This window comes from Suricata suricatta, chromosome 2 (assembly GCF_006229205.1).
Source record: "Suricata suricatta isolate VVHF042 chromosome 2, meerkat_22Aug2017_6uvM2_HiC, whole genome shotgun sequence".
NCBI lineage: Eukaryota > Metazoa > Chordata > Mammalia > Carnivora > Herpestidae > Suricata > Suricata suricatta.
In genome coordinates this window covers 6,928,165-6,951,844 of record NC_043701.1, presented here as the reverse complement: position 1 = coordinate 6,951,844, position 23,680 = coordinate 6,928,165, and the positions used below count along the sequence as shown (strand labels likewise).

At 44.9% G+C, this 23,680-nt stretch overlaps 1 protein-coding gene across 3 annotated transcripts in view; it reads left to right on the top strand.

Annotated features, from left to right (window-relative positions):
- Positions 1-23,680, top strand: part of CUL1 (cullin 1) — an 85,355-nt gene that overhangs the window by 1,371 nt on the left and 60,304 nt on the right. For all 3 annotated transcript variants that reach the window (XR_003902450.1, XM_029921906.1, XM_029921915.1), the window contains exon 2: positions 20,115-20,415. Coding sequence is in view for 2 of the 3 variants with exons in the window: in XM_029921906.1 (XP_029777766.1) it covers positions 20,276-20,415 (140 nt within the window). In the remaining variant the exon portion in view is untranslated. The remainder of the gene's footprint in view (positions 1-20,114; positions 20,416-23,680) is intronic.

Here is a 23,680-nt window from a genome sequence, read left to right as displayed (position 1 = left end):
TTCCGTTTTGATCGTAACAGAAGTGTATATTTTTTATTGAAACCTCCATTACTCAAATATCATTAGCTATTAGCAGACTAATTTTGAATTACAGAAAGTAAGCAAATACAGTATTTGATATTGGCTTTTTGTTTACTCATGCTTTCCAGATTATAAAAGTAAGTATTTCATGAGTGAAATATGAAAATAAAACGAGCCTCTGCTCTCATTTTTTCTTTTTTTTCCCCAAAGACTTATTTAAAAAAAATTTTTTTTAGAGCAGTTGTAGGTCCACAGCAGAATTAAAGAGGAAGGTGCAGAGATTTCCCATGTGCCCCATGGTCACATACACAGCCTCACCCTGTCATCACCGTCCTGCGCCGGAGTGGTCCATCACCTACACTGACATCAAATTCACCCAGAGGCCGGAGGTGATACTAGAGTTCGCACTTGGTGAGGCACATTGTGTGGTTTTGGACAGTGACCTGTATCCATCAGGATAGAGTCGTGCGGGGTAACCTCACTGCCCTAGAAATCCTCGGTGTGCTGTCTACCCCAGCCTCCTGGCAGCCGCTGATCTTTGTGCCATCTCTGTAGTTTTGCCTTTTCCAGAATGTCCTCTAGTTGGAATCCTACAATGTGTAACTTCTTGAGATGGGCTTCTCTGACTTCATAATATGCCTTTAAGCTTCCTCTGTCCTTTCGTGACTTAATAGTTCATTTCTTTTTAGTAAAGAGTAATACTCCACTGTCTGGATGTACCTCAAGTCAGTCATTCGTCCTTTCATCCACTGAAGGACATCTTGGTTGCTTACAGCTTTTGGAAATTATGAATAAAGTTGCTGTAAACATCCACGCTCAGGTTTTTGTGTGGACGTAAGTTTTCAGCTCCTTTAGGTGCATACCCAGCCATGAAAATGCTGGATCATGTGGTACAGGTATGTTCCTGAGAAACCACCGGATTGTCTTCCAAGGTGGCTGCACCGTTCTGCATTCCCCCAGCCGTGTGTGTGGACTCCCGTGGGTCCACATCCCTAACCCGCATTTGGTGGTGTGGTCCAGATTTTGGCTATTCTGATAGATGTGTGGTAGGAATCCTGTTCAATTTGCATTTCCCTGGTGACACATGACATGGAACATTTTTTCATATGCTTGTGTGGTGTCTGTATATCTTCTTTGGTAAGGTCTTTGGCCTTTTTTCTTTTTTTTAACGTTTATTTCAGAGAGAGACAGAGCACAAGTGGGAGAGGAGCAGAGAGGCAGAGAGAGGGAGGGAGACACACGATCTGAAGCATGTCCAGGCTCTGAGCTGTCAGCACAGAGCCCCACTTGAGGCTCGAAAACACAATCCTAAAGATCACAGGATCATGACCTGAGGCAAAGTGGGGATGCCTAACCAACTGAGCCACCCAAGCGCCCTGGCCCACTTTTTTTTAATCACGTGGTTTTCTTACTGAGTTTTAAGAGTGCTTTATATGTTTTGGTTAGCAGTCCTTTATAAAATGTATCTTTTGCAAATACTTTCTCTCCCTCATGGCTTGTCTCATTTTCTCCACACTGTCTTTCATAGATCAGAAGTTTTAAATTTTCACGAAGTCCAGCTTGTCAGTGATTTCCTTTGTGGGTCCTGCCTCAGGTGTTTGTATCCAAAAAGGCATCACCACACCCAGGGTCTCCTAGGTTTTCTCCTGTGATCTTCTGGGGGTTGTATCATTTTGTCCTACTTTTATTTTTAAGGAAGGTTTTACAAATACTACATGAATAATGTTTAACATTAAAAGTGTCCTTGTATTTATGCATTTAATGTGTTTGTATCATTTTCTGACTAAAATCAGGTAAATAGGATGAGTCTTTAAGGATCATCTCCCACCACCTTACTATATTTTACAGGGAAGAAAGCAAGCTGTCTTTGGGGAAGTTTCTGCAGTGTACCAAGCAGAGAACTAGGCATTTTTACATCTCATGTCTCATCTGAGGCTCCAGTTGGTATTTGGGTCTTTAAGTTAAAATGAGTTAACAGAATTAGAACGGGCATTATTGAAGGAACCAGATGTTGCCTTCTAAGAGAACATGGTTAGCAGCGCTCACTGGATTTTGATACTCTGTAGTGGTTGGAGTAGTATTTTCTCAGTCCCCCCTGGAGGTGATCTGAGTTTGGAGGGGGGGGGGTCATCTTGATGAGATCACCAGAGGAGCCCCTTGTGGAGGGCAACAGGTAGCAGGCAGAATATAGTCAGCTTTCTCTCAGACTTTGGATCCAGGGTTACGTTGAGTCCAACTGTGAGACATGAAAGAGGTTTTACCAGGAGGTTGCTGTTGGAAATCATTCTTCTTGGTTGCACATTATTTTTGAATAAAGTATGTGGTCTGTTTTGGAAGCTGAAGCGTGATAGTTGTCCTGTCTGTGTTCGGTTATAAGTTGGTCATGTGTATGCTGGTATGCTGGCTTTAGAATTTAAAGGAAAGTTCGTGTCATGCTCACACTTGTAGTCCTGGCGAAGGGAGGTGATGAGTCAGCACATGGTCCCAGCTCCTCCAGGAAGCCTCCTGTGACACCAGATACCAGGAGAGGCAGGCTTCTGTGGGGTCTGTTAGCGACAAGGAGCCCCACGTCCTCTCAGAGCAATCCGAGCAACGGGCCCTGTGCACCTGGCCATCGTGAGGCTTTTGCTCTGGGGGCTGTGTTCTTGAAGACCCCTGGCTCCTGGGGCTGCTGCAGCCAGTGATTTCTCATCATAGACCTTTTCCTTGGTTTATCTCAGACCTTTGACGCTGTCGAGGGCTCGAATTTCATCACACTGCCCTCCCCTGGCTTCCTGGTTCTCCCACCTGTGGGTCCCCTTGCTGCACTCGCTCCTTCTGCTGGACCAGAGGGAGGCTGGCACTCGCCTCCTCCTCCCCCGTGGCCCTTGCTTATCTGCTTCGGGCGCCACCTTCGTTTGTTCTGTATGCTTTGAAGACTTTATCTCCGTCTTAGATGAAGAAAACTTACATTTTTCTGAATTACGGAGTTTATTTCTTCAGGTGTGATTTCCTTTGGGTTACGGTTTTGTATTTTTTACCTGCTGTGGGTATTTCGTTTTGGTGTTCTTTTAATCGCTTTGCATTCAGTGTATTAAAATTAAGCTCTTCATTTTCCCTTTAGATTTAGGCTTCTAAGCGTAACATGTCTCTTAATAATGTCCCCTTTCTCTCAGGGTTGTTTCTCTTAACTCCCTTTAACCCTTGGGGTTTTGCCAGCGTGAGAACTTTTTCATTGAGTGTTGAAGTTAGTGGTATTAAGAATTTCATAACTACAGATTTATGAGGCTGTCCTGAGACTTTGTGCCTATGAGTTCATATTTATTTACAGTGTAAATAGTATTTATGTTTTACAAATACTGATTTATAGTGTTGATCCTCTGGCTGGCTCTTGGTAGAGCATATGATGCTTGATCTTGGGGTTGTGAGTTCGAGCCCCATGTTGGGCGTGGAGCCTACTTAAAAAAAAAGTACAACTATATGTCGCCAGGTGATTACCTAAAGCAGGGGGTGTAATTGGTAGAGATTCCTGGGAGACACAGAGGTTTTTTATAACTTTTTAAATCATGAAAGCTGTTAAATAAAGTACAGCAAACATGTCTGCCACCAAGAATTACATGTTAACCTATTTAACATCATTTCCTACTCAGAAGTGAGTGGGTTTTATAACTACTGTAATTCCAAAGTCACGGTGACCATAGAGGATACTGGCAGAACTGTCCAAGAATAATGAAAGTGTCTGCAGGTTTGGTAGCACAGAGGTGCTGCTAAAAAAACTGCTGTGGCCTGGAGCCCATGCTCACGATGGGAGGAACTGCCAAGTTTCAGCTTGTGGTTAGTGAAAAGCAGGATCTAATTTTTCCCCATCTATAATCACAGTCACCTCAAATTCTGTCCTTGGGCCCCCACCTCTATTCTCCCCATAGGTAACATTTTAATTAGTTTTTGGTTTATCATCCTGTTTTTTTTCTTTTTCAAAAAGAAAAACATCTATAACCTGTTAGTATCCCCCCCCCCACCCATGCACCGAAGGGATTGTGCTTTTTTTCCCAGTCCGTGTGTGCACTGAGAAATCCCTGTTGTGAGTCAGCGAGGGCTGCACAGCAGCCCATTGTGTGGATATGCCGCCCTTTAGTTCTGCCCCCTGCTGGTGGGTTTGGGCTTGATTTCCAGGCTTTTGCAGCGACTAAATTCTAGTTCACAACCTCATGTGCGTTTGGGGCAGTTTATTTGGGGGATAAAGTGCTAAGTCGCTGGGTCTGAGGATTAATGTGGCCATGATGTCATTAGAGACCCCCAAGTGACCATTTGTGTCAAGGAGCATTTCCGTCTCCAATAGTTGTTTTGAATTTTTGACGTAAGGTCTGCCAGATTCTGGAACCCAGAGATAAATTTGTGGAGGTTTGAAAGTACAAGTTTGAGAGGCAGGCCTTGCCATGTTTCATGCCTTCCTGCCTGCACCTCCGTTTCCGGTCAGCCCTGCTACTGCAGTGCCTACCTGGGGTGGCTTCGAGTGTCCGGCTGGCCTTTCTCCCTCGCTGGGAGTTGAGGTCCAACCGCTGTCTGAGCTTTGATCGCCTCCAGATCCATTTCTCTGCCTTGAGGCGCTCCCTGATCCCAGGCGCGCAGCACCGTCTCCAGAGTCCCGGCAGACGCATCACTTCCCTGCCCGCTCACGGCAAAGGCCTGGGGTCCGGGGCCTGCACCCCCAGCCTCGTGGGATTCGTTTTCCTGCCCAGGCCCTGCGCCCCTTGTGAAGCGCCCTCCTCCTCGCTCTCCTGGCCCTCAGATCCTGCTCGCGCCCAAGAAGCGGTTCAGAGCAGTCCTCTCGTGACGCCTTCTCGGTCGCGCAGCCAGGGGGGCTTTCTCGCAGACCCGCTGAGCTCCTGTGCCTTCTTGGCTGTGTCGTTGCTGCGGCACCGAGTCCTGTCTGCCACAGGACACGTCCCTTCGGCTAAGCCCTGCGAAGGACGTTTTCACTTGCTTCTGTATGTTGCAGGAGAATATACGCCCCTCTCTTGACAGCGTCTTCAATAGCAGTTCTGAAAGTCGTCTTTCCGGTAGAACCCAGATAATCCTGCTGTCTGTGCCGAGCGCCACATGTACGCAGAACCTGGTCCTTGTGTAGAGAGATGTGTTCCTTTCTGGAAATGAGCAGAGTTTGGCCCATAAAAAAGTATAGCTATCATGTTTTAGAGCTGTTTTTTTCCCCCTTAACAGCTTTATTGAGGTAAAATTTCCCATACCGTAAACAATGTTCAGTTTTACCTGCGTAACTTGGTGATTCTTAGTAAAGCTAGAGTTGTACAAGCAGCCATCCCACGATCGGGTCAGAGCATTTCCATCTGGAAGCGATCCCGTGCGCTGGTTGCGGTCACTCTGGAGCCCCAGCCCCCGGCAGGCACCGATCTACTGCCGGTCCCTAGAGCTTGCCTGCTGTGGACATTTCATATAATAAATGCTGTCACATAACCCGTGGTCTTTTGTGTCTGGTTTCCATTTAACGTGGTGCTTCGGGGGCTCATCTGTGCCGTAGCACCTGTCAGTACTTTGGTTTTTATTGCCAGATTGTCATCTTTGGGGACTGTATGGCATTTTGCTTATCCATTCACCTGTTACTGCTTGTTTGTTTGGGTTGTTCCACTTCTGGACTATTATAAAAAAGTGCTATGAGAGCACTGAGCATCCAGCTCTTGGTTTTGGTTCAGGTCTCATCCATGAGTTTGAGCCCCACATGCAGAGCCTGCTTGGGATTCTGTCCCTTTGTCTCTGCCCCTCCCCTGCACGCACACTCTGTCTCAAAATAAACTTAAAAGTGCTATGAAAAACAAAATAACGTGCTGTGAATATTTGTGTATCGGTCTTTGGGTGTATATGTGTTTCCTTGTTTTTTGTGAGTGGATACCTAGCACTGGAATTGCTGGATCACGTGGTAAGTGCATGTTACCTGAGCCTCGTCTTGTAATGCCCCAAATATTTAAATCTTTGAGTGAGACATAAGCAAGGCAATTCAAGCACTTAAGATACATTCAGGTCTTGGGAATTTGGCTTCAAATTGGTTGTTTGGGAAATAGCAGAACTACTTTCCATTTGGCGAGGCGTTTCTGTTGCTTCTCTTTATAGCAATGGGTTTAAAGGTTTTGAATGACTTCAAGTAAGTAGAGAGACAGTTGAGGTAATGTCTCTTCAAGGCGTCTATTAAGATATTAATTGAAATTTTTTTATACTTCTTGTCCACTGTAATTGTTTGAACTTAATTGTGATCCTTTAGTTCTATATAGAAATGGAATAATATATTTTGTAAGTAAATTTTGCAAGCCTTGAATTTCAGTCATGAAGTTATGTAAACTTCTCTAAGGTGGTAAATACCTTTCCTTGTGGATGTACAAGTGAAACCCTCATTCTTGAATGTGCAAATTGTTGGCCTACGTTTATAAGATTTAACCCCTGTTCTAGCATCTGTAAGAATCCTTCTTGATTAAAAAGGTTAAAAATTTAAATAATTAACATTCAAATACTAATTTATGAATATTCACATGACACCATTTTTAATAGATTTGGGACTGTAAGCCTAAATGTCTATTTCATTAATTTGCTGGCACTTTCTCGATCTTTCGTTTGCAGTCATTTGAACTTGTTGGTACATATTCTCATCATGAAGTTTTCGCTTGGCATTTTGTGTGGTTCTTTTGGAAGCCGGGCTGTAATCTCTAGGTAGCCTGCTTCTTAAGGAAGTAGAGTAAAAACCCTCCACCTTTCTTGAGGAGCAGTGTGGGATGAGGTGATGGACAGAACATGGCTTTGGACTCTAAACATTTAGTTCTGAGTCCTTGCTACTTATTTGCAGCAACTGTGGGCAAATTACTTAGTTATCTTTCAGCCTGAGTTTCCTCATTCGTAAGAGATGATGGCATGCAGAGAATATAGTTACTGTGAGGATTAACAGAGAGAAAGTGTTAAAGCTCCTGTTGGTACAGAGTCCAGCATCGGAGCCTGCAGTAAGTACGAGGTCCCTCCCTTGCACAGATAATCACCTAGCGTGGAGGAGTCCTACCTGATGCACATGGGGGTGGTCGGGGGTGCAGTGGAGTGCAGACGAAGGTCCCCGGAATGAATTCATTCACCAGAATGAAGGCTGTTTGTGTTTTAGAAAGTGACTTGGGCAGCAGTGTGGAGGGTGGAGTGGAAGGGATGAGACTGGTGCCAAGGAGGGCAGCGAGGCGGCTCGTGGTAAGTGACCTGGATGAGACCAGGGCGCGTGGACTAGAGTTGTTTAGTGGGTCCCGAGAGCCGCGGGGATGCGGGAGCTGGAGGGGAGTACTGACTTCACAACCGGGCGAGGACCCGGAGGAGTAAAGGCTGACTTCTCTCTCCAACATGGGAGACGCAGAAGGGAGGTGGTCAATTTGAACGTGGAGAGACCCATCAGGAGGCTCGGGAAGGCCCTCCTGAGCGTCAGCAGGGGGCCCGGGGTGGAGGGCCCAATCCCTGTGTCCATGTGTACGGCTGGCCGTTCAGGGGGAACGGGTGCCTTCATTACGCCAGGATTTTAAGTTGGACAGTGAGGGAGGCAAGCGCTCAGTCCTGGACACTCCGAGCGGGCAGGGAGGGAGGGCAGAGAGCCGGATTCAGGAGTGTACAGAGGGGTGTGTGGCCGCCTGCCAGGGCAGAGCAAGAGGGCCACCATCCCACCTGGAGGCAAAGGCTGTCAAGGTTACAGACCAGGTCACAGCCCGCAGCTCTACTTTCCCCTGCTCCGGGCTGTGCGTTCAAGCCCAGGTGGGGCCATTCACTCGGCCTCCTGTCCAGGCATGGCGCGTGCATCTGACGCTCGAGGGGAATTGAAGGATTTCTCTGCCTGGCAGCTCTGCGAGGCCAGTTCCAAAGGGCGTTGAGCACCCTTTAACCTGCCGGATTGCTTTCCTACGTGTTCTGTGCCAGTGGGTGGTGACCGGACCTAACCGTGTGCTCCGGCTTGCCCGACACGGCATACCGCTGCAGTGACACGGGGAGCCCACCTCCGTACCGTCTGGAATGCTCCATCTCCTGTTCCCCAGCTCCCCGTGGACTGCCTCCCAGCCCCATCCCTTCCCGGCAGCCCCGCCCTGAACTGTCCTCCCTTCCTTTCTCTTGCTTTCTGTTCTGCTTTCACTTGTTGTTGAGTAGATTTGCTCAGATTTTTGTTAGCTTTTTATCATGGAGAATAGAATACACTGCACAGATACAATGCACATATCCACCACTCAGCCTTTTTCCTACTGTAATTTAGAGTAAATCCCAGGCATCCTGTCATCTCAGCGCATGACAGAAACTATCTCTGACAAGTGTGGTGTTTTGTTGTTCTTAACCACCAGCACAGTAAAACCACGGTGGCCGTGCCTCCGCCAGGTAAGTGCCTTCTCATTCCTGGGGCCGGGGGGTTGCCAGCCCTGTCTCCTCTGAGGAAGCACTCTTGTTTAAGAAAAATCAGTATTCTGTATAAAAACATTATTCTAGATGTACTCATTCGCTGTCACCTTGTCGCTCAGGAGTCTGACACTTATCCATGTCGAAGTGTATAAAGTTGACTAATGTGGTCTGTTGCGTGACTGTCCTGCAGTTTAGTTTTGATTTCTCCTGTTAGTGGACGTGTGGGTTGTTTGCAGGTTTGGGTGTTTGTTGTCGCTCCTGTAAACAGTGCAGTGGAAGCACGTGTTTGCGTGTTTGGTACGTGCGTGCACACACGTTTCTCTAGGTGTAAACCATCCTGTGGTGTGTTCGTGTTTCATGTGCCACACTGCAAATCAGACCCGGGGCGGGCGGGGGGGGGGGGCGCACATTCTTTGCCTCAAGTGTTAGAAAAGAAGTAATAACTTTGTTGAGTAATACCCAAGATGGTTTGAATTTTGAATGAGATTTAAAACGTTAAAAACTAGAAAAGCTAAATTCAATCTTTTTATTTCTCCAGTTTCTTCTGGGAAATCCTTTTTGTTCTGTGCGCCCCCTTCTAGGTGAGGAGCCCTGTGTTCTCAGGCTGGCAGGAAGTGCTCCCGAGGGGGCTGGGGGTTGGCCGGCCCTGAGCTCTGGGGATTCCCTCACCTGCCTGTGCCTGGTGACCAGAGACTCTGCATCTAAACCCTTCATTTCAGTGACTCTGGTTTTAAGCACGTGGGGAAAAAGTCCGTGACTCTGGGCCACTGGCCCTGCGCGGCCCCCCAGTTTGGTGGCCCCCTTGCCCAGCTCCACCATTTTAATGGCAGAACGGCACACATTGCTTCTGTAAAGTGACCTCGTTCTGATACTTGGTGGCTTTTCAGATGTACGTACCCTTAATGCCCTGGGCAGTTTCCTAAACGCTCTTAAAGTGAACACAGAGGTTTGAGACACTGGATTTGCATGATTTTGTGGGCTTTTCTGGGTCATGTGAATAATGGATCATTTTCATAGATCACCTCAGACCACTTACAAGAAGAACTTGTTTTTTCACAATGAATTTTAATTGCATTTTCACTAAATCTGATACAGCCTTTACGTTTAGAAGAAACTAACATTTTAAGTCAGTGCTTTTTTTCCTTTAATCTTTTTACATTTTTCAAAAGCCATCAACCTAACTGAAGCACTACAGATTTTTTTTTTTTTTTTTAAACCATGTTGCCTGCACTCTGGTTACAACTCTGGTGGGAATGATCTTGCTCTAACACTCCTGAGCCCTGGCTCCTGCAGCAATATCTGCTAGACGTGTTTGGTCTTCCAGACATGGGGCAAATATGAGGACTTTATTAATAGGCAGAAGGGGTATCTGGCCTTTTGGAGTAGTTGAGGTGAAATTGAGGAGGGGATACGATTCTCTTGTTATGATAAAACACGTGGGCTTCTCCCCCAGAGCAGAGCTGTAGTTCTGTTCCTTGAAGGTCTTGGGACCTGTCCTGCGAGGAAGTGTGAGGGACCAGTGCCTTCGCAGAACACAAGAAGCTTCACTGGTTAGATGTCTGGTGAAGAAGCACTTGGCCCTGTGGTCCGGTTCCAGGGGGAGTCGTATAAAGTGACGCCACCCTCCTTCCTGCGACTCGTTAAATCATGAAATCTCGATAAATTAGCCTCCTGTCTCCCAGTGGTCACGGCGACAAGCCCTCGGGCCCTCTGCCCACCTTCTGAACTAGCACTCCTGTAGCTGCACCGCACAGTCTCTCTGCCAGTACCATCCCTGCCCCCCTCCCCAGCCTCACTTCTTCTCCGTGGAGCGCCCTGCAGTGGGACCCGTGAGTAGGAAACCCCTGCATACTGTAGGTCTCTGTTCCGTAAACTTCTTGCTCACCCTTGGAGGTGAGGCCTCCTTGAAGCCAGGCTGTGGTTGTTTGTGTTCTCCCACATTCCACAGGCCTCTGGGTTAAAGGTGGCTCAGCACCCCCTGGTGTTGGAGGCCCTGCCCTCCCACTTCCTGTAGTGGTCACCTGTCCCCACAGACTGGAGGAAATTCCCAGACAGTCTGGCACCCAGCTCATTCTTACGCCCACCCCACCCCGTTCCTCAGCACCATCATCTCAGGTGATTCACTACCCAGGGGGACGTTGTTCCTGGTGCCTTGACCTTTACTTCCTTGAGCTCCATTCCTGTCCCATAGTTCTCAGGCCAAGCTCTGGAGCCTAGGCCTTATCACCAGACTTCCCTACTTCCAGGGTTGTCGGTCCGGTGGCCCACTGCCAGCTACTAGCTGCAGCCTTCTGTCCTCCTGTCTCTCACTCTTTCTCAGACCCCATACCTCCCTTCTAGTGTTTTTCACTCCTTCATGGCCAAAACGTTCTGCATTTCTGTCTCTTTGAACCCATTCCAGTTGATTTCTATCCTTAAAACTGCGGTGGGACTTTCCTTGCTGAAGTGTCACCAGTGGCTTAAATAAAACTGAAGCCAGAGGCTGCATTTCCGATACTGTGATGATGAAAATACTAGCCTTTATTCACTGTGCTGCCTCACTTAATCCTGACTCCCGGGGGGATGTTAAGTGACTATACAGGAGGTAAAGGGCAGAGCCTTTATATGACCACCACATGGCCCTGCTGACCACAGCCTTTTCTTCCTCTGGCCTCTGGAACGGGGGCCCTCTCGTTTCTTGGGGCTGTAACTTTGCAGGAGCAGACTGTGTGGTTCCCCATCATCAAGTCAGTTTCTTAATGTTCTCAAGACTCAGTGTGGGCGCATCTCTTTCTGCAATGTCTCTGACCAGCTCTGGGTCCCAGACTCCAGTAGTGCCTGTCAGAACGATCTCTCCAGAGCCCAGTTTCACGGGCGCCTCAGATCCGCTGGGTCTGAAAGTAGACTACCTCCCACCAATCTGTTCCTCCTCTGCCATGTCCTGACCTGGTAGGACTTCCATAGTCCATTTATCACGGAGATGCATGTAGACGGTTACCGTGCACACCCAAGTCAGCGGAGAATTCCTTAGAAGGCTGCCTGCCACAGCATCACTGACAGCTGTTAAAAAAGTAAACCCCTAGAAGCTCTTTAGCAGGGGACCAGTTTGATGAACAGTAGGGTTTTAGCTCACAAAAACAAGATCTACTTCATTAAATGAAGTGAAATGCATTTCATTACGAAAGAAAAAGTTGATAAGTGTGTGGTCAACTCCAAGAGAGTTAGTTAGGAATAAGTAGGGATCAGTGCAGAGTAATCTTTAAAAAAAAAAAAAAAATTAAAGCTGTGTTGTTCCTTAAAACATTATTTAATTTTTTTTTTTTAATGCTTTATTTTTGAGAGACTGAGAAAGGCAGAGTGTGAGTGAGGGAGGGACAAAATGAGAGGGAGATAGGATCTGAAGCAGGCTCCAGGCTCTCAGCTGTCAGCACAGAGCCCAATGCAGGGCTCGAACTCAGGGACCATGAGATCATGACCTGAGCCAAAGTCAACGCTTAACCGACTGAGCCACCCAGGTGCCCCAAAGCTACGACATTCCTATACCAGGAGTCGAACCCGGGCCACTTGGGTGAAAACCAAAAGCATTCTTGAAAAACCTTTCCTGAGATAATGTTCAGGAAAAAAACACTCTATGGCCCAGTTAGCTTGAATGAGAAGTGCTTTATACTGGTTGTTTTGACAGAGATTCATAAGGTACGTCCGCTTATTAAGGCCTCTGAAGTCTTGTAGCCAACAGAAGTATTCATCTGCCCTGAAGTTAGCATCTTCCCTATCTTGTGATGCTCTGTTCGGTTGGTATTCCCATCAGTATTTACTGGAAGACTGTTCTAAGTGCTCATTTTAAAAAGCCCTTTCATTACTAGTGAAACACCAGCTTACTAATATGAAAGAGGATGTGTTTTTCAGGATTCTTGGAGGTTGTTTACTTAGCACTTCTACTCAGTGAAGACATCTTGTGGGCCATTAATCTTGAGAAATAGACCCTTTGGTTAATTCACAGTGTGAATTGTTGGAAAGCCTGTTCAATACAGATTCTGTTGACTTTTATATCCCTTTGGAACAACATGGTCTTTGAGGGAAGTCCTTAAATATACAACCCTCTTCTCCGATTAGAGGTATTTATTTTGACTCTTGTGTCCCATTCTGCTATCTTATTTTCCTAGCCGGAGACCAAGTGAAAGAGCACGGTGCATCCCCATAGGTGGTGATTTGTTCAGGCTTTACGAGGGACAGCCAGACTGCCACCACTTCCTGTCCTTGACTGGTTGCATTTTGTACCTTGGTTTCCTGTACAAATAGTGTTTCTCCTGATACAGTAAACCGTGTATCATCAGGGTTTTGTGATACCAGAGTGCTTTTGAAAACTACCTAATTTCCTGAGTAGGTATTTTGTTGAGTTTTGTCATTTGTTTTTTATGTTAACTGGGTTTTTGGACTTCCAAAGGTTTTTAGCTATATAATGAGATTCACTGGGTAACTTTTTACCTCTTACTTAAAAACTATTCAGAACTTTCTATGAAGTGTGCTTAAAGTCATTGACAGTTGTGGTGGCCTGGTGGTGACATGGAGGCTGTATCGTTTGCAAAGTGCTGTTTTTCTGATGTTGCAGCACTGGCACACAGGCCGGTCTTTCATGGGCACTTGTGTCGTAGTTAGTACTCCAAGGAGTCTTCCAGTCAGTTCAGTTCGTCACTCTTGGGCGATGCGTGCACAGATTAACCCTGTGTCCCCTTCCCTCCAAGGAGACTGAGTTCTAGATTCCTTTCCCGTATTACTAGTAATAAATGTTTAAGTATATAGGTGTGAGACTCCCTAGGGGATATTGAAACTACAAGGTAAGGATATCCTTTTTACACTATTTGGTTAGATAGATGAGGACATTGTGAATTTTTGAGAACCTCGCCTCAGCTATGTAGGAACTCTGAATACTCAGTGGGGGCAATAGAAAACTAGAATAGGTTATTTGAAATAGAAGATTTGCTTATTTTCCAGCATACTCTGCCTGTAAACTGAAGTGCACTGTGGCACAAAGTTACATGCGTAGAACTAGACAGAAAGCATGCGTAGTGGAGTCAACTTGACATTTTAACATGAGAAGGTTGTGTTTGATCTTCTAGAGTCTGATCGCATCTTGGTGTAAAGACTTATAACTGGAATAGGAAGCATAGTAGAGGAAGAAAGAGCACGTACAGAACATGTTTGGGCGTATTTGGATGCTGATGCTAAGTTAAGAGAGCGGAGGTGTTCTAGAGAAAATTGGTGAATCTGGGTTTTTCCAGAGTTTTTAGTTCTAATTCCAGGATTGTTAGGATAAGTGTTATGTTAGCTTCAGGTGTACAATACAGTGAGTCCCAGTTCCTTCTGTACTCAGTCCTCATCGGGAGACATGTACTCTTTAATCTCCATCGACTATTTCATCCTTCCCCCTCCCCTCCCCCGCCCCCCGCCCCCCGCACCTCCCATCTGGTGACCATCAGTTTGTTCTCTGTAGGTAAGTCTGTTTCTTGGTTTACCTCTCTTTCTTTCCTCTTTGCTCATTTGCCTCATTTGAGTGAAATCATATGGTATGTGTCTTTCTCTGACTGGCTTGCTTTGCTTGGCATTATGTTCTCTGGCTGCATCCATGTTGTTACAAATGGCAAGATTTTATTCTTTTTTAAAGCTGAATAATATTCAATTGTATATATGCACCAAATCTTTATCCATTCACCAGTTGATGGACACTTGGACTACTTCCATAATTTTACAGTTGTAAATGCTGCAGTAACACAGGAGTGCATGTATCCCTTTGAATTAGTATTTTTGTATTTTGGGGGTACTCAGTATGATTAGTGGATCATAGCGTAGTTCCATTTTAAGGAACCTCCATACTGTCTTCCACTGTGACTACACCACTTTGCATGCCACAAACAGTGCAAGAAGTTCTTTTTTCTCCACATCCTTACCAACACTTGTCGTTTCTTGTGTTTTTGATTTTAGCCATTCTGATTGGTGTGAGGTGAGATCTCATTGTACTTTTGATTTGTATTTCCCTGATGATGAGTGCTGTTGAACATCTTCCCATGTGTCTGTTGGCCATCTGGGTGTCTTTTTTGGAGAAATGTCTCTTTGTGTCTTCACATTCTAATTGGATTGTTTAGGGTCTTTTTGGTGTTGAGTTGTATCTGTTCTTTACAGATATTGGATACTAACCCTTATCGCACATGTCATTTGCAAATATCTTCTTGCATTCAGTAGGTTTCCTTGCAGTTTTGTTGTTTTCTTTGCATGTGGAAGCTTTTTTTTTTTTTTTTTTTAACATTTATTTATTTTTGAGAGACAGAGCATGAGTGGGGGAGGAGCAGAGGGAGAAGGAAACACAGAATCGGAAGCAGGCTCCAGGCTCTGAGCAGACAGCACAGAGCCTGATGTGGGGGCTCGAACCCACAAACTGTGAGATCATGACCTGAGCCAAAGTCGGATGCTTAACCCACTGAGCCACTCAGGCACCCCTGCATGTGGAAGCTTTTTGTTTTGATGTAGTCCCAATAGTTTATTTTTGCTTTTATTGCCTTTGCCTCTGGAGACATTTGGGAAAATGTTGCTATATCTGATGTCAGAGGAGAAGTAATATTGCCTGTGCTCCCTTCTAGGATTTTTATGGTTTCAGGTCTCACATTTAGGTCTTTAATCCATTCAAGTATATTTTTGTGTATGATGTAGGAAAGTGGCCTGGTTCCATTCTTTCATGTAGCTGTTCAGTTTTCCCCAAACCATTTATTAAAGAGATTGTCTTTTTCCATTGTAAATTCTCATCTCCTTTGTTGAAGATTAATTGACCGTATAATTGTGGGTTTATTTCTGGGTTTTCTCTTGTGTTCTACTGATCTATGTGTCTGTTTTTGTGCCAGTACTGTTTTGATTACTTTAACTTTGTAATATAACGTGATCTAGAACTGTGATGCCTCCAGTTTTGTGTTTTTTGCAAGATTGCTTTGGTTATTTGGGGTCTTTTGTGGTTCCATGCAAATTTTAGGGTTGGTTGTTCTAGTTCTGTGAAAATGTTGGTATTGTGATAGGGATTGCATTCAATCTGTAGATTGCTTAGGTAGTGTAGACATTTTAACAGTATTTGTTCTTCTAATCTATGAGCATGAAATGTCTTGCCATCTGTGTTGTCTTCAATGTCTTTCATTGGTGTTTTATGGTTTTCGGAGTACAGGTTTCTCACCTCTTTGGTGAACTTTATTCCTAGGCATTTTATTCTTTTTGGTGCAATTGTAAATGGGACTGTTTTCTTAATTTCTCTTTCTGCTGCTTCATTATTAGTGTATAGACATGCAACAGATTTCTGTATGTTGATTTTGCCAAGTTTACAGAATTCTTTTATCAGGTCTAGTAGTTGTTTGGTGGAGGCTTTAGGGTTTTCTTTAGTTAGTGTCATGTCGTCTGCAATTAGATTTTTAGTTCTTTCTTGTCGGTTTGGATGCTTTTTATATATTTTTTTTGTCCAAGAGCTGTGGCTAGGCCTTCCAGTACTGTGTTGAATAAGAGCCGTGAGAGTGGGTACCCGTGTCTTGTTCCTCTCCTTAGGGGGAAGGCTCTCGGTTTTCCCCAATGAAGATGATGTTAGCTATGGGTTTTCATAGATGGCCTTTATTATGTTGAGGTGTGTTTCCTCCATACCTACTTTGTTGAGGGTTTTTATCGTGAATGGATGTTGTACTTTGTCAAATGCTTTTTCTGCATCTGTTGAAATGTTCTTATGGTTTGTGTCCTTTTTCATTGTTGTGATGAATCACATTGATTAGTTGGTGAATATTTAAATTGGTTCCCTATTTATTGACACCTTAATAATGAAAGAACCTAAAATTTACACTAGCGTACTAGGGAATACTGGCTTTTCAGAATCAAGATGTCAGGTTCTGACATGTGAAAGCATTGTAACATTGGTTAGGTTTGATTGCTTCTGTAAAAAGGAGGGCTAGAACTAACTATCTTTGAAGTTAACCTCTAATCCTACTGTAATTGGCTCTTATGAGCAAATATTTTTGGTATACAAATACATAGTATGTAAATTTTCCACTTTTCAAGTGTGTTCCCATACCCGAAGTTCATGGGTTAGCTTCTTAGAAAGGTGCTGTTTTACTCCACAGCAGTAGAGTTGTGTCTGTTTTGATTTACTATTAAGAGTACATAAGACAGTGCCAGGCACATGGTAGTTCCATACTAAATATTTGTTAAGTAAAATATTAACCACCACTGAATTCCTGTAACTCTTAAAAGTCTGTTTAAACACTGTTAAAATATGTATACATTTGCTATGACCAGAGTAACATAGAAATTTACTAAATGAGTCAGTAAGAAAAAATTCAGCCTAAAATATAGTGTTGGGGACACCTAGATGGCTCAGTCGGTTAAGCGTCTGACTTCGGCTCAGGTCATGATCTCAGGGTTCATGGGTTTGAGTCCCACGTCAGGTTCTGTGCTGACAGCTCAGAGCCTGGAGCCTGCTTCAGATTCTGTGTCTCCCTCTCTCTGCCCCTCCCCGGCTCACGCTCTGCCTCTCAAAAATGAATAAACATTAAAAAATTGTTTTAATAAAAAAAATCTAGTGTTTGAAGGAAAAAGTGGAGAAGAAACAAGGTGAAATTTAATGGAGATTCTAAATGGGGATTTGGGGGGTAAGTTAAGATGCTTCATAATAATGACATTTCATTTTTTCTAAATTCTTTAAAAACCTACAGCTTTTCAATTCCTTAATTTGTTATTTCATTTATTCCCATAAAACACTGATCTGTGTGCTGGGCTCTGAACTAGGTTCTCAGCAGAAGAGATGGTTTCTGTATGGTGAATCCTTCTCAGCAGAGAAGGGAGAGGCACAGGCATGGGGTTACCAGGACTGAGAGTTCAGGAGGTGAAGTCCCACGAGGCACTGAACCTTACTGCTCTGGGACTTCTAGTAAGTGTGACCTGGCCGGACGTGGGCTAGGGAAGCAGGGGAGCATGGGAGCTTTCTGGGCACAAGCAGCAGCAAATGCTGAGGTCCCCAGGAGTGGGGAGGGCACCGGCATAGCCAGGAAAGGAGGGAAGAGTGTGCGTGACTGTGCTCTCGGGAACAGAGAGTTCTGTAAGAGGCAGGTGAAGAGAGAGAAAGATCTCGTTGTGGAGAGTAAATAGCTTGAGCAGCCGAGGTGGGCGAGGGCCGGCAGGGCTCTCCTCGGCGCAGCCCTTGCTCAGGTGTGAGAGGGGCTGTGCCTTTGTGCGTGACCGTGTTGGTGTAAGGAAATTGTTAATCTCCTGAAAGCAACTCAGTAGATTGTTTCAGCTTCTCCCAAAGAGAAGAGAAGATCTGGTGGTGCCTTGTTGAATCTCCCTGCTTTTGACACTCACTTGACTCCCCGTTGCTCTGAATGACACCTACTCGGATTTATAGTTTTAGACTCAACTGCTGTGTGTGAAGGCTGGAGGGGTTGAGACAAAGGGAGGGGCACTCTGGGCCTCCATTGTAGACTGCTCAAACAGCAGCCTGGTGATGCGATGATGATGATGATGACAATGACGACAACAGTGACCGCTAGGGAAGAAAATGGAGGTGGAGGTGACCTCCGAGGTTAAAATCAATAGCACTCAGACGTGAAAGAATACAAATGAGGCATTTGAATTACTCCCAGGTTTCTGGCACTTGCTGAATGGGCCGCACCGGTGAATGGTGGATTTGGGGACAGTTCCTGCATTTGGCTGTACACCTGCTGGGTGTACGATGTCTATGAGGGGGTGTGAACAGGGCACTGGGATGTGTAGGCGGGCTGGACTCGAGAGAAGCAGTCTGGGCTGGAGACACTTTGTGCATCACTGGCTGGTGGAGGTGTGAGGGAAGGGGGTTGATATGTCCCCATAGTAACCAGTTTTACTTGAAGGGACTTCTGTGTCGCCCAGTGGAAGTGATACGATGAGGAAAGGGGGAACGTGGGAAGAGTGGAACACTGTTCTCAGTTCCGCTAGGAATTAGAAGAAGAAGAAGGAGTCAAAGAGCATCTAGGTGGGTCTGAGAAGGCTTATCTAGGATAGAATTAACTGTGTGTTTGAGTCTGGGGGGTTTAAGTGATAATTTCCCCGAAGTGGAAAATGGAGCATGGGCAGGGAGTGGGGGGGGTTCAATGGGTCACGCCACCAGGCGGTACTACCAGTCCAAACACGCTGTTAAGTGGGGTGTTGGTTGGTATGATCCTCCCAAAGTAGACGAGAGGAAAGGCAGATCACACATATATTTGGGGAGCATTTGCAGAGCGGCTGTTGGGTTGTTGGTTTCCCTAAAATTTGAGGGAATTCCTCTGTCAGGCATATTTATGTTCTACACCTGAGCACACTTACTTTTGCGTATGCTATAGAGTACTTTGAGGATCAAGAAGGTATTGTGGTTTCATAAGCCGTAAAACATTATGTCCCAAGGCTTACAGATTATAAAGGTTTGAGGGACACCTGGGTGGCTCAGTTGGCTAAGCACATGACTCTTGATCTCAGGGTCATGAGTTCAGGCCCTATGTTGGGCTCCACACTGGGTGTGAAGCCTACTTTTAAAAGATAAGTAAGTCTTAGAGATGATTTAGTTTTCAGACTTGATCCACAAGTATGAGCTACCTTCTCCTTAAATGTGCCTTTGCCTACAGAGAGCTCTAATGCCACTGAAGATGCGAAATATACCGAATTATTTGCTAAAATCGAATTTGAACTGGCAAGATTTGACAACCCATTCTTACTGTTCCAGACACCATTTACCTCCCAACATTTATTGTATGGAGCTGTTAAAATAATTCGGTGTTTCTTAATTTTACAACAGAAGTACTTGTTTGAAAACCTCCACATTTCAATGTGATGTACATAGATGATCCTTAACGTGTGACTGTGGTATTACATATTGAGAAGTACTGAGTTAATAGGATACTGAATACCTGAGTTCCTTTACCTATGGATCTGAAATCCTGAAGCATTAAATTCCATTTTGTAAATAATAGCCAGTATTATTTGTGGAGTGTTTACTACATGTTAAATATCAATAAGATAATAAATAAGTCCGTTTTGTGGACTAAGAAATCGAGGCTGAGAAGTCAAGTACCTTGCTGAAGACCTTATACCTAGTGGATGTGGAGCCAGGCTTCAGACCCTGGCCTCCGAATTCAGGGGACATTTTCAATTTGAGGATTCTTGCCAAATTCCTTTCTAAAAGGGGAGTGACCATTTTCTTGTACCTTCTGCTTTCCCAGTATCTGTGTTTTTGCAAAGTGCTGAGTGAAAAATTGTTAAAAATCCACAGATACCTGATATGGTTGGTTTTCCCTACATTTTAGCTATTTGTGTTTCTGGGAATTTGCTTTGCCTTTGCATTCATCTTGCTAATTGTTATGTAAGTCATGTTGTTTAGTTTAAGTTTTGATACCTTCCCAAGACAAAGAAGAGCAACAGTATTCATTAGCTGTGCTTCTGCAGTTTTACCCGGCTTTTCTTGTGAGCACTTTTCTCGTGAGTTCATATGATTTGGAACTAAATCCCTAATAAGGAAGCCTATCTCTGTTTGCAGATCATCTAACATGAGTTTGTTTCCGCAGAGGAAAAGAAATATTCTCTAGATTAGAGCGGTGCCCACTAAGGCCCGCAGACTGAATATTTCCATGCATGTGGCAGGCACCCTATTCCCCACCCCTGGATGTTTAGAAGGAATGAATTAATTGGCTTTATTTCTTCTTTAGGTTTGCCTGCAATGAGATTTTGTTCTCTACACTTAAAGGACATCCTTTCTGAGCTGCTGTGAATAAATTTGGAATGATACTGTATATTTCCATCTGATGGAGAATTAGCTGTACCTTGAGTTAGGATTGCTGCACTGGACGACCTGAGAACATCACTCACAATGTCATCAAACAGGAGTCAGAATCCCCATGGACTGAAGCAGATTGGCCTCGACCAGATCTGGGATGACCTCCGAGCTGGAATCCAGCAAGTATATACCAGACAGAGTATGGCGAAATCCAGATACATGGAGCTCTACACGTATCCTACTGCTTGAGCAGAGATTAATTTGCTTACAAGTTCAATTATTTGCTGGTATGATCTCTGAGTTGTTAGAAATTTCACATTGTGTTTTTTCTTTCCACTTTACCCTACGGTATACTCAGAGTTCTTTTGTAGCTTTAAAAATTAATGCATGCTCTCAAGCTTTCTGACCAAAGGTGAAATTGGCTAGTTGGTTAGTCTAAAGCAGTGCTGTGCACTGTGGTAGTTGGCCACTGCGTGTGGCTGTTTACATGTGCAGGCACTAAAATGAGCAGTTCCTTAGTCTTGGTATCTGTATTTTAGTGCTTGATAGATGGCAGACTGCTTCTTTCACTGTGAAAGTTCCACTGGACAGTGCCAGTTAAAGCAGGGGAGCGTTAGTTTCTGTATTGTCTGTGGCCGCCTTTGTGCTTCAGGGATGGAGCATAGTGCTTGCATCAGATGTGGTCTGGTCCTCCGTGGCTCAGTCACTTAGGCCTCTGCCTTGGGCTCAGGTCTCACAGTTTGTGGGCTTGAGCCCCACATTGGACTCTGCGCTAACAGCGCAGGGCCTGCTTTGGATCCTCTGTCTTCCTTTCTCTTCCCTTCCCCCACACTCTCTGTAAAAAATAAACATTAAAAGAAAATATAATCGGTCTGGTCCACAAAGCCAGAAATATCTGCCGCCTTGCCCTTTATGGGAACAGTTTGCTGACCCTTATCTAAAGGGTTACCATATGGAGCAAAAAGCTTGCCAGTCATGACCTTGTTATATAGATATGGTGTTAAAGTATTTCATTCGCTCATTATGTGGTCCATGGTGTGTGCAAGGGACCGTCTGCCGCAAAGGTCATGAGGGTGTGAAAGACATAGCTCGTGTTCTCTATTATGTACTCGATGATACACTTTTAACTTGTCAGGCTTCTGGATTCCATTCAAATATAAGAAATTGAAATTTAAGCTAACTCACTAGACGGCAAATTGCTACTGATTTGCTGGTTCTGGTAGTTTAAAGTTGCTAGCTCAATGGAGATTTAAGCTTAAATTTGTAGTATGTATCTATAATGGTCAAGCTTGGCTGTGTAATATTCCAGTAGACCCTCAGCTATGCTAATATTTTAGAATCTTCTCCCCAAATTAGCATTAATTTAAGTAGACATAAAGCTACATGTCTAACTCAGAATGAGCTTAAAGGTTATTATAGTTGTGTCCCTGTGCCCTTGTGCATGTACATTTACATTAAAAACCAACTTGAGATTCAGCTCCCATACTGCAAAATTTGCCCTTCTTTGAAGTGGTTTTCAATGTATTCCCAGAGCCGTGCAGCCACCCGGCACGGTCTCAGGGAGCTCGGTGCCCGTGAGCAGTCACCACGCCTCTCACTTCCCTCGGTCTCCGGCAGCCGCTCATCAGCCTCCTCTGTGTATTTGCCTGTTCTGGACATTTTAGATGCACGGAATCACACAGTATGTAGCTTTTTGAGACTGGCTTTTTCTCACTTAGCACAGTGTTTGCCGGCTTCATCTTTGTTGTGTCATGTGTCCACACATCTTCCTCCTCGCGGCTGGATTGAATGGACAGATGCCGCATTTTGTTCACCATTCATGAGTGATGGGACATCTGGGTTGATTCCACCCTTCGGCTCTTAATGAACAATGCTGTTGTGAATATTGGAATCTTGGACAGATAGCTGGGAGCAGGTTGCTATGTCACAGGACATAGAGAAAGCCTTTAAGGAGGTTAGGTCTTTGACAAACGAGAGGACATTCCTCTACTCGAGGGTTGTGGCTTACCTGGGTGTATGACCTTTATGACCTTTTTTTTTTTTTTTTTCCTAAATCTTGTAAGTAATGCAGCTGAAGATGGTGATTTCCGTGGTGACACAAGGCACTTGGTTGGGTTTCTGGTGTGCAGAAAACCCAGGGAGCCCCGGTGTGGAGACCAAAGGCATTTAAATGCTGATTTGTCTCTGGGGAATTTCTTAATATGTCATTTTTGGCTAAATCAGACTGCTCCTTTGTCCAGTACACTGTCCTGCTCTCAGAAGTCTGGAGTGCAACGATTTTGTCTGCTTGCAGCAGTTGCTGACTTCTTTTATTCTACAAATAATTATAATGTGTAGTTCTGCAGTTTTTAAATTTTTTTAGAAATGCTACTCTTCAACTGAATATTCTTTTCTTTCAAGATTTATTTGAGAACATAACAGCTTAAACATTTATTAGGAGTGGAGAGCCCCAACTGAGTCTAAAATATTTTATTTGTTTAGACATTTATGAAATGACAGCTACAGTCTGAGTCTTACGTGTCAGGCCTGTGCCAGGAATACCATCATCAGGGCTCACGGCGCCCCCGAGGACTGGGAGGTCGTCCTCCTCTGCTGGTGTTGGAAACCGCTTCCCCGAAGGCTCACATAACTTGCTTGATTGTTAAAACAGACGCAGTAAACGATGCCGGCGCTAAAATGCTCAGTAGTCGTACCCTAGAACCCTGCCTTTATCTGCTTACTATGTTCAGATTTCATGTCTGAATAATCTCTGTTTCTCAGAGTATTTTGTCTTCCTCATGAAGTTCCACAGAAGAGTGTTTTGAACAACTCAGTGTATTAACCTTCGGGACACAGATCCCAATAGTAGGCCGTCTACTTGTATTTATTAATCACTGCAAATTGTAAAACACATGCCACCTGCATTTTCAGTATTGGTGGAGGTAGGTTCACAACTGGAACTTGGGGGAATCACGCACACCTCTCCAGAGCCCCGTCGTTACTTGCGTTGAGGTCCTCTGAGGCCCGGCACAGGCCCCGCCTCAGTTTGTGTGACACCGCCGATCTTTGTCAGGTTGTCTCTTCGGGTGTCCGTTCGGTCTGCTGGGCTAACCTCGTGCTGACTCCCCTCTGGAAGTCCTCTGCTCCGGGCTGGCGCACGGTGACGTCTAACACTTGGCGGTTGTCGGGTTATGTTTCAGTAAGTTAGCAGGTGCTTTGGGTAGTGGGAGGAGGGAGCAGACCATGCACTCGCTGTTCACTCCGCACGGCCAGCACGGCCTTGTCAGGAGTGGCTGAAGAATGAGTTAGAATCAGGCGAGAGGAAAAACTGACTGAGAGAAAAGAGGGATCCTCTTCCTTCCTAACTCTGGCTGGCGGCTGACAGCTACATTCTTACCCTTTGTTTATCTTGGAGAAACATATGCGACATGCTTTCTAGAGAAAACACCCTGCTTTTGAATATGAAACAAATATTCTTAGAGCCCTGTTCTACAGTGTAAACCTTTTTCTTGACTTTTA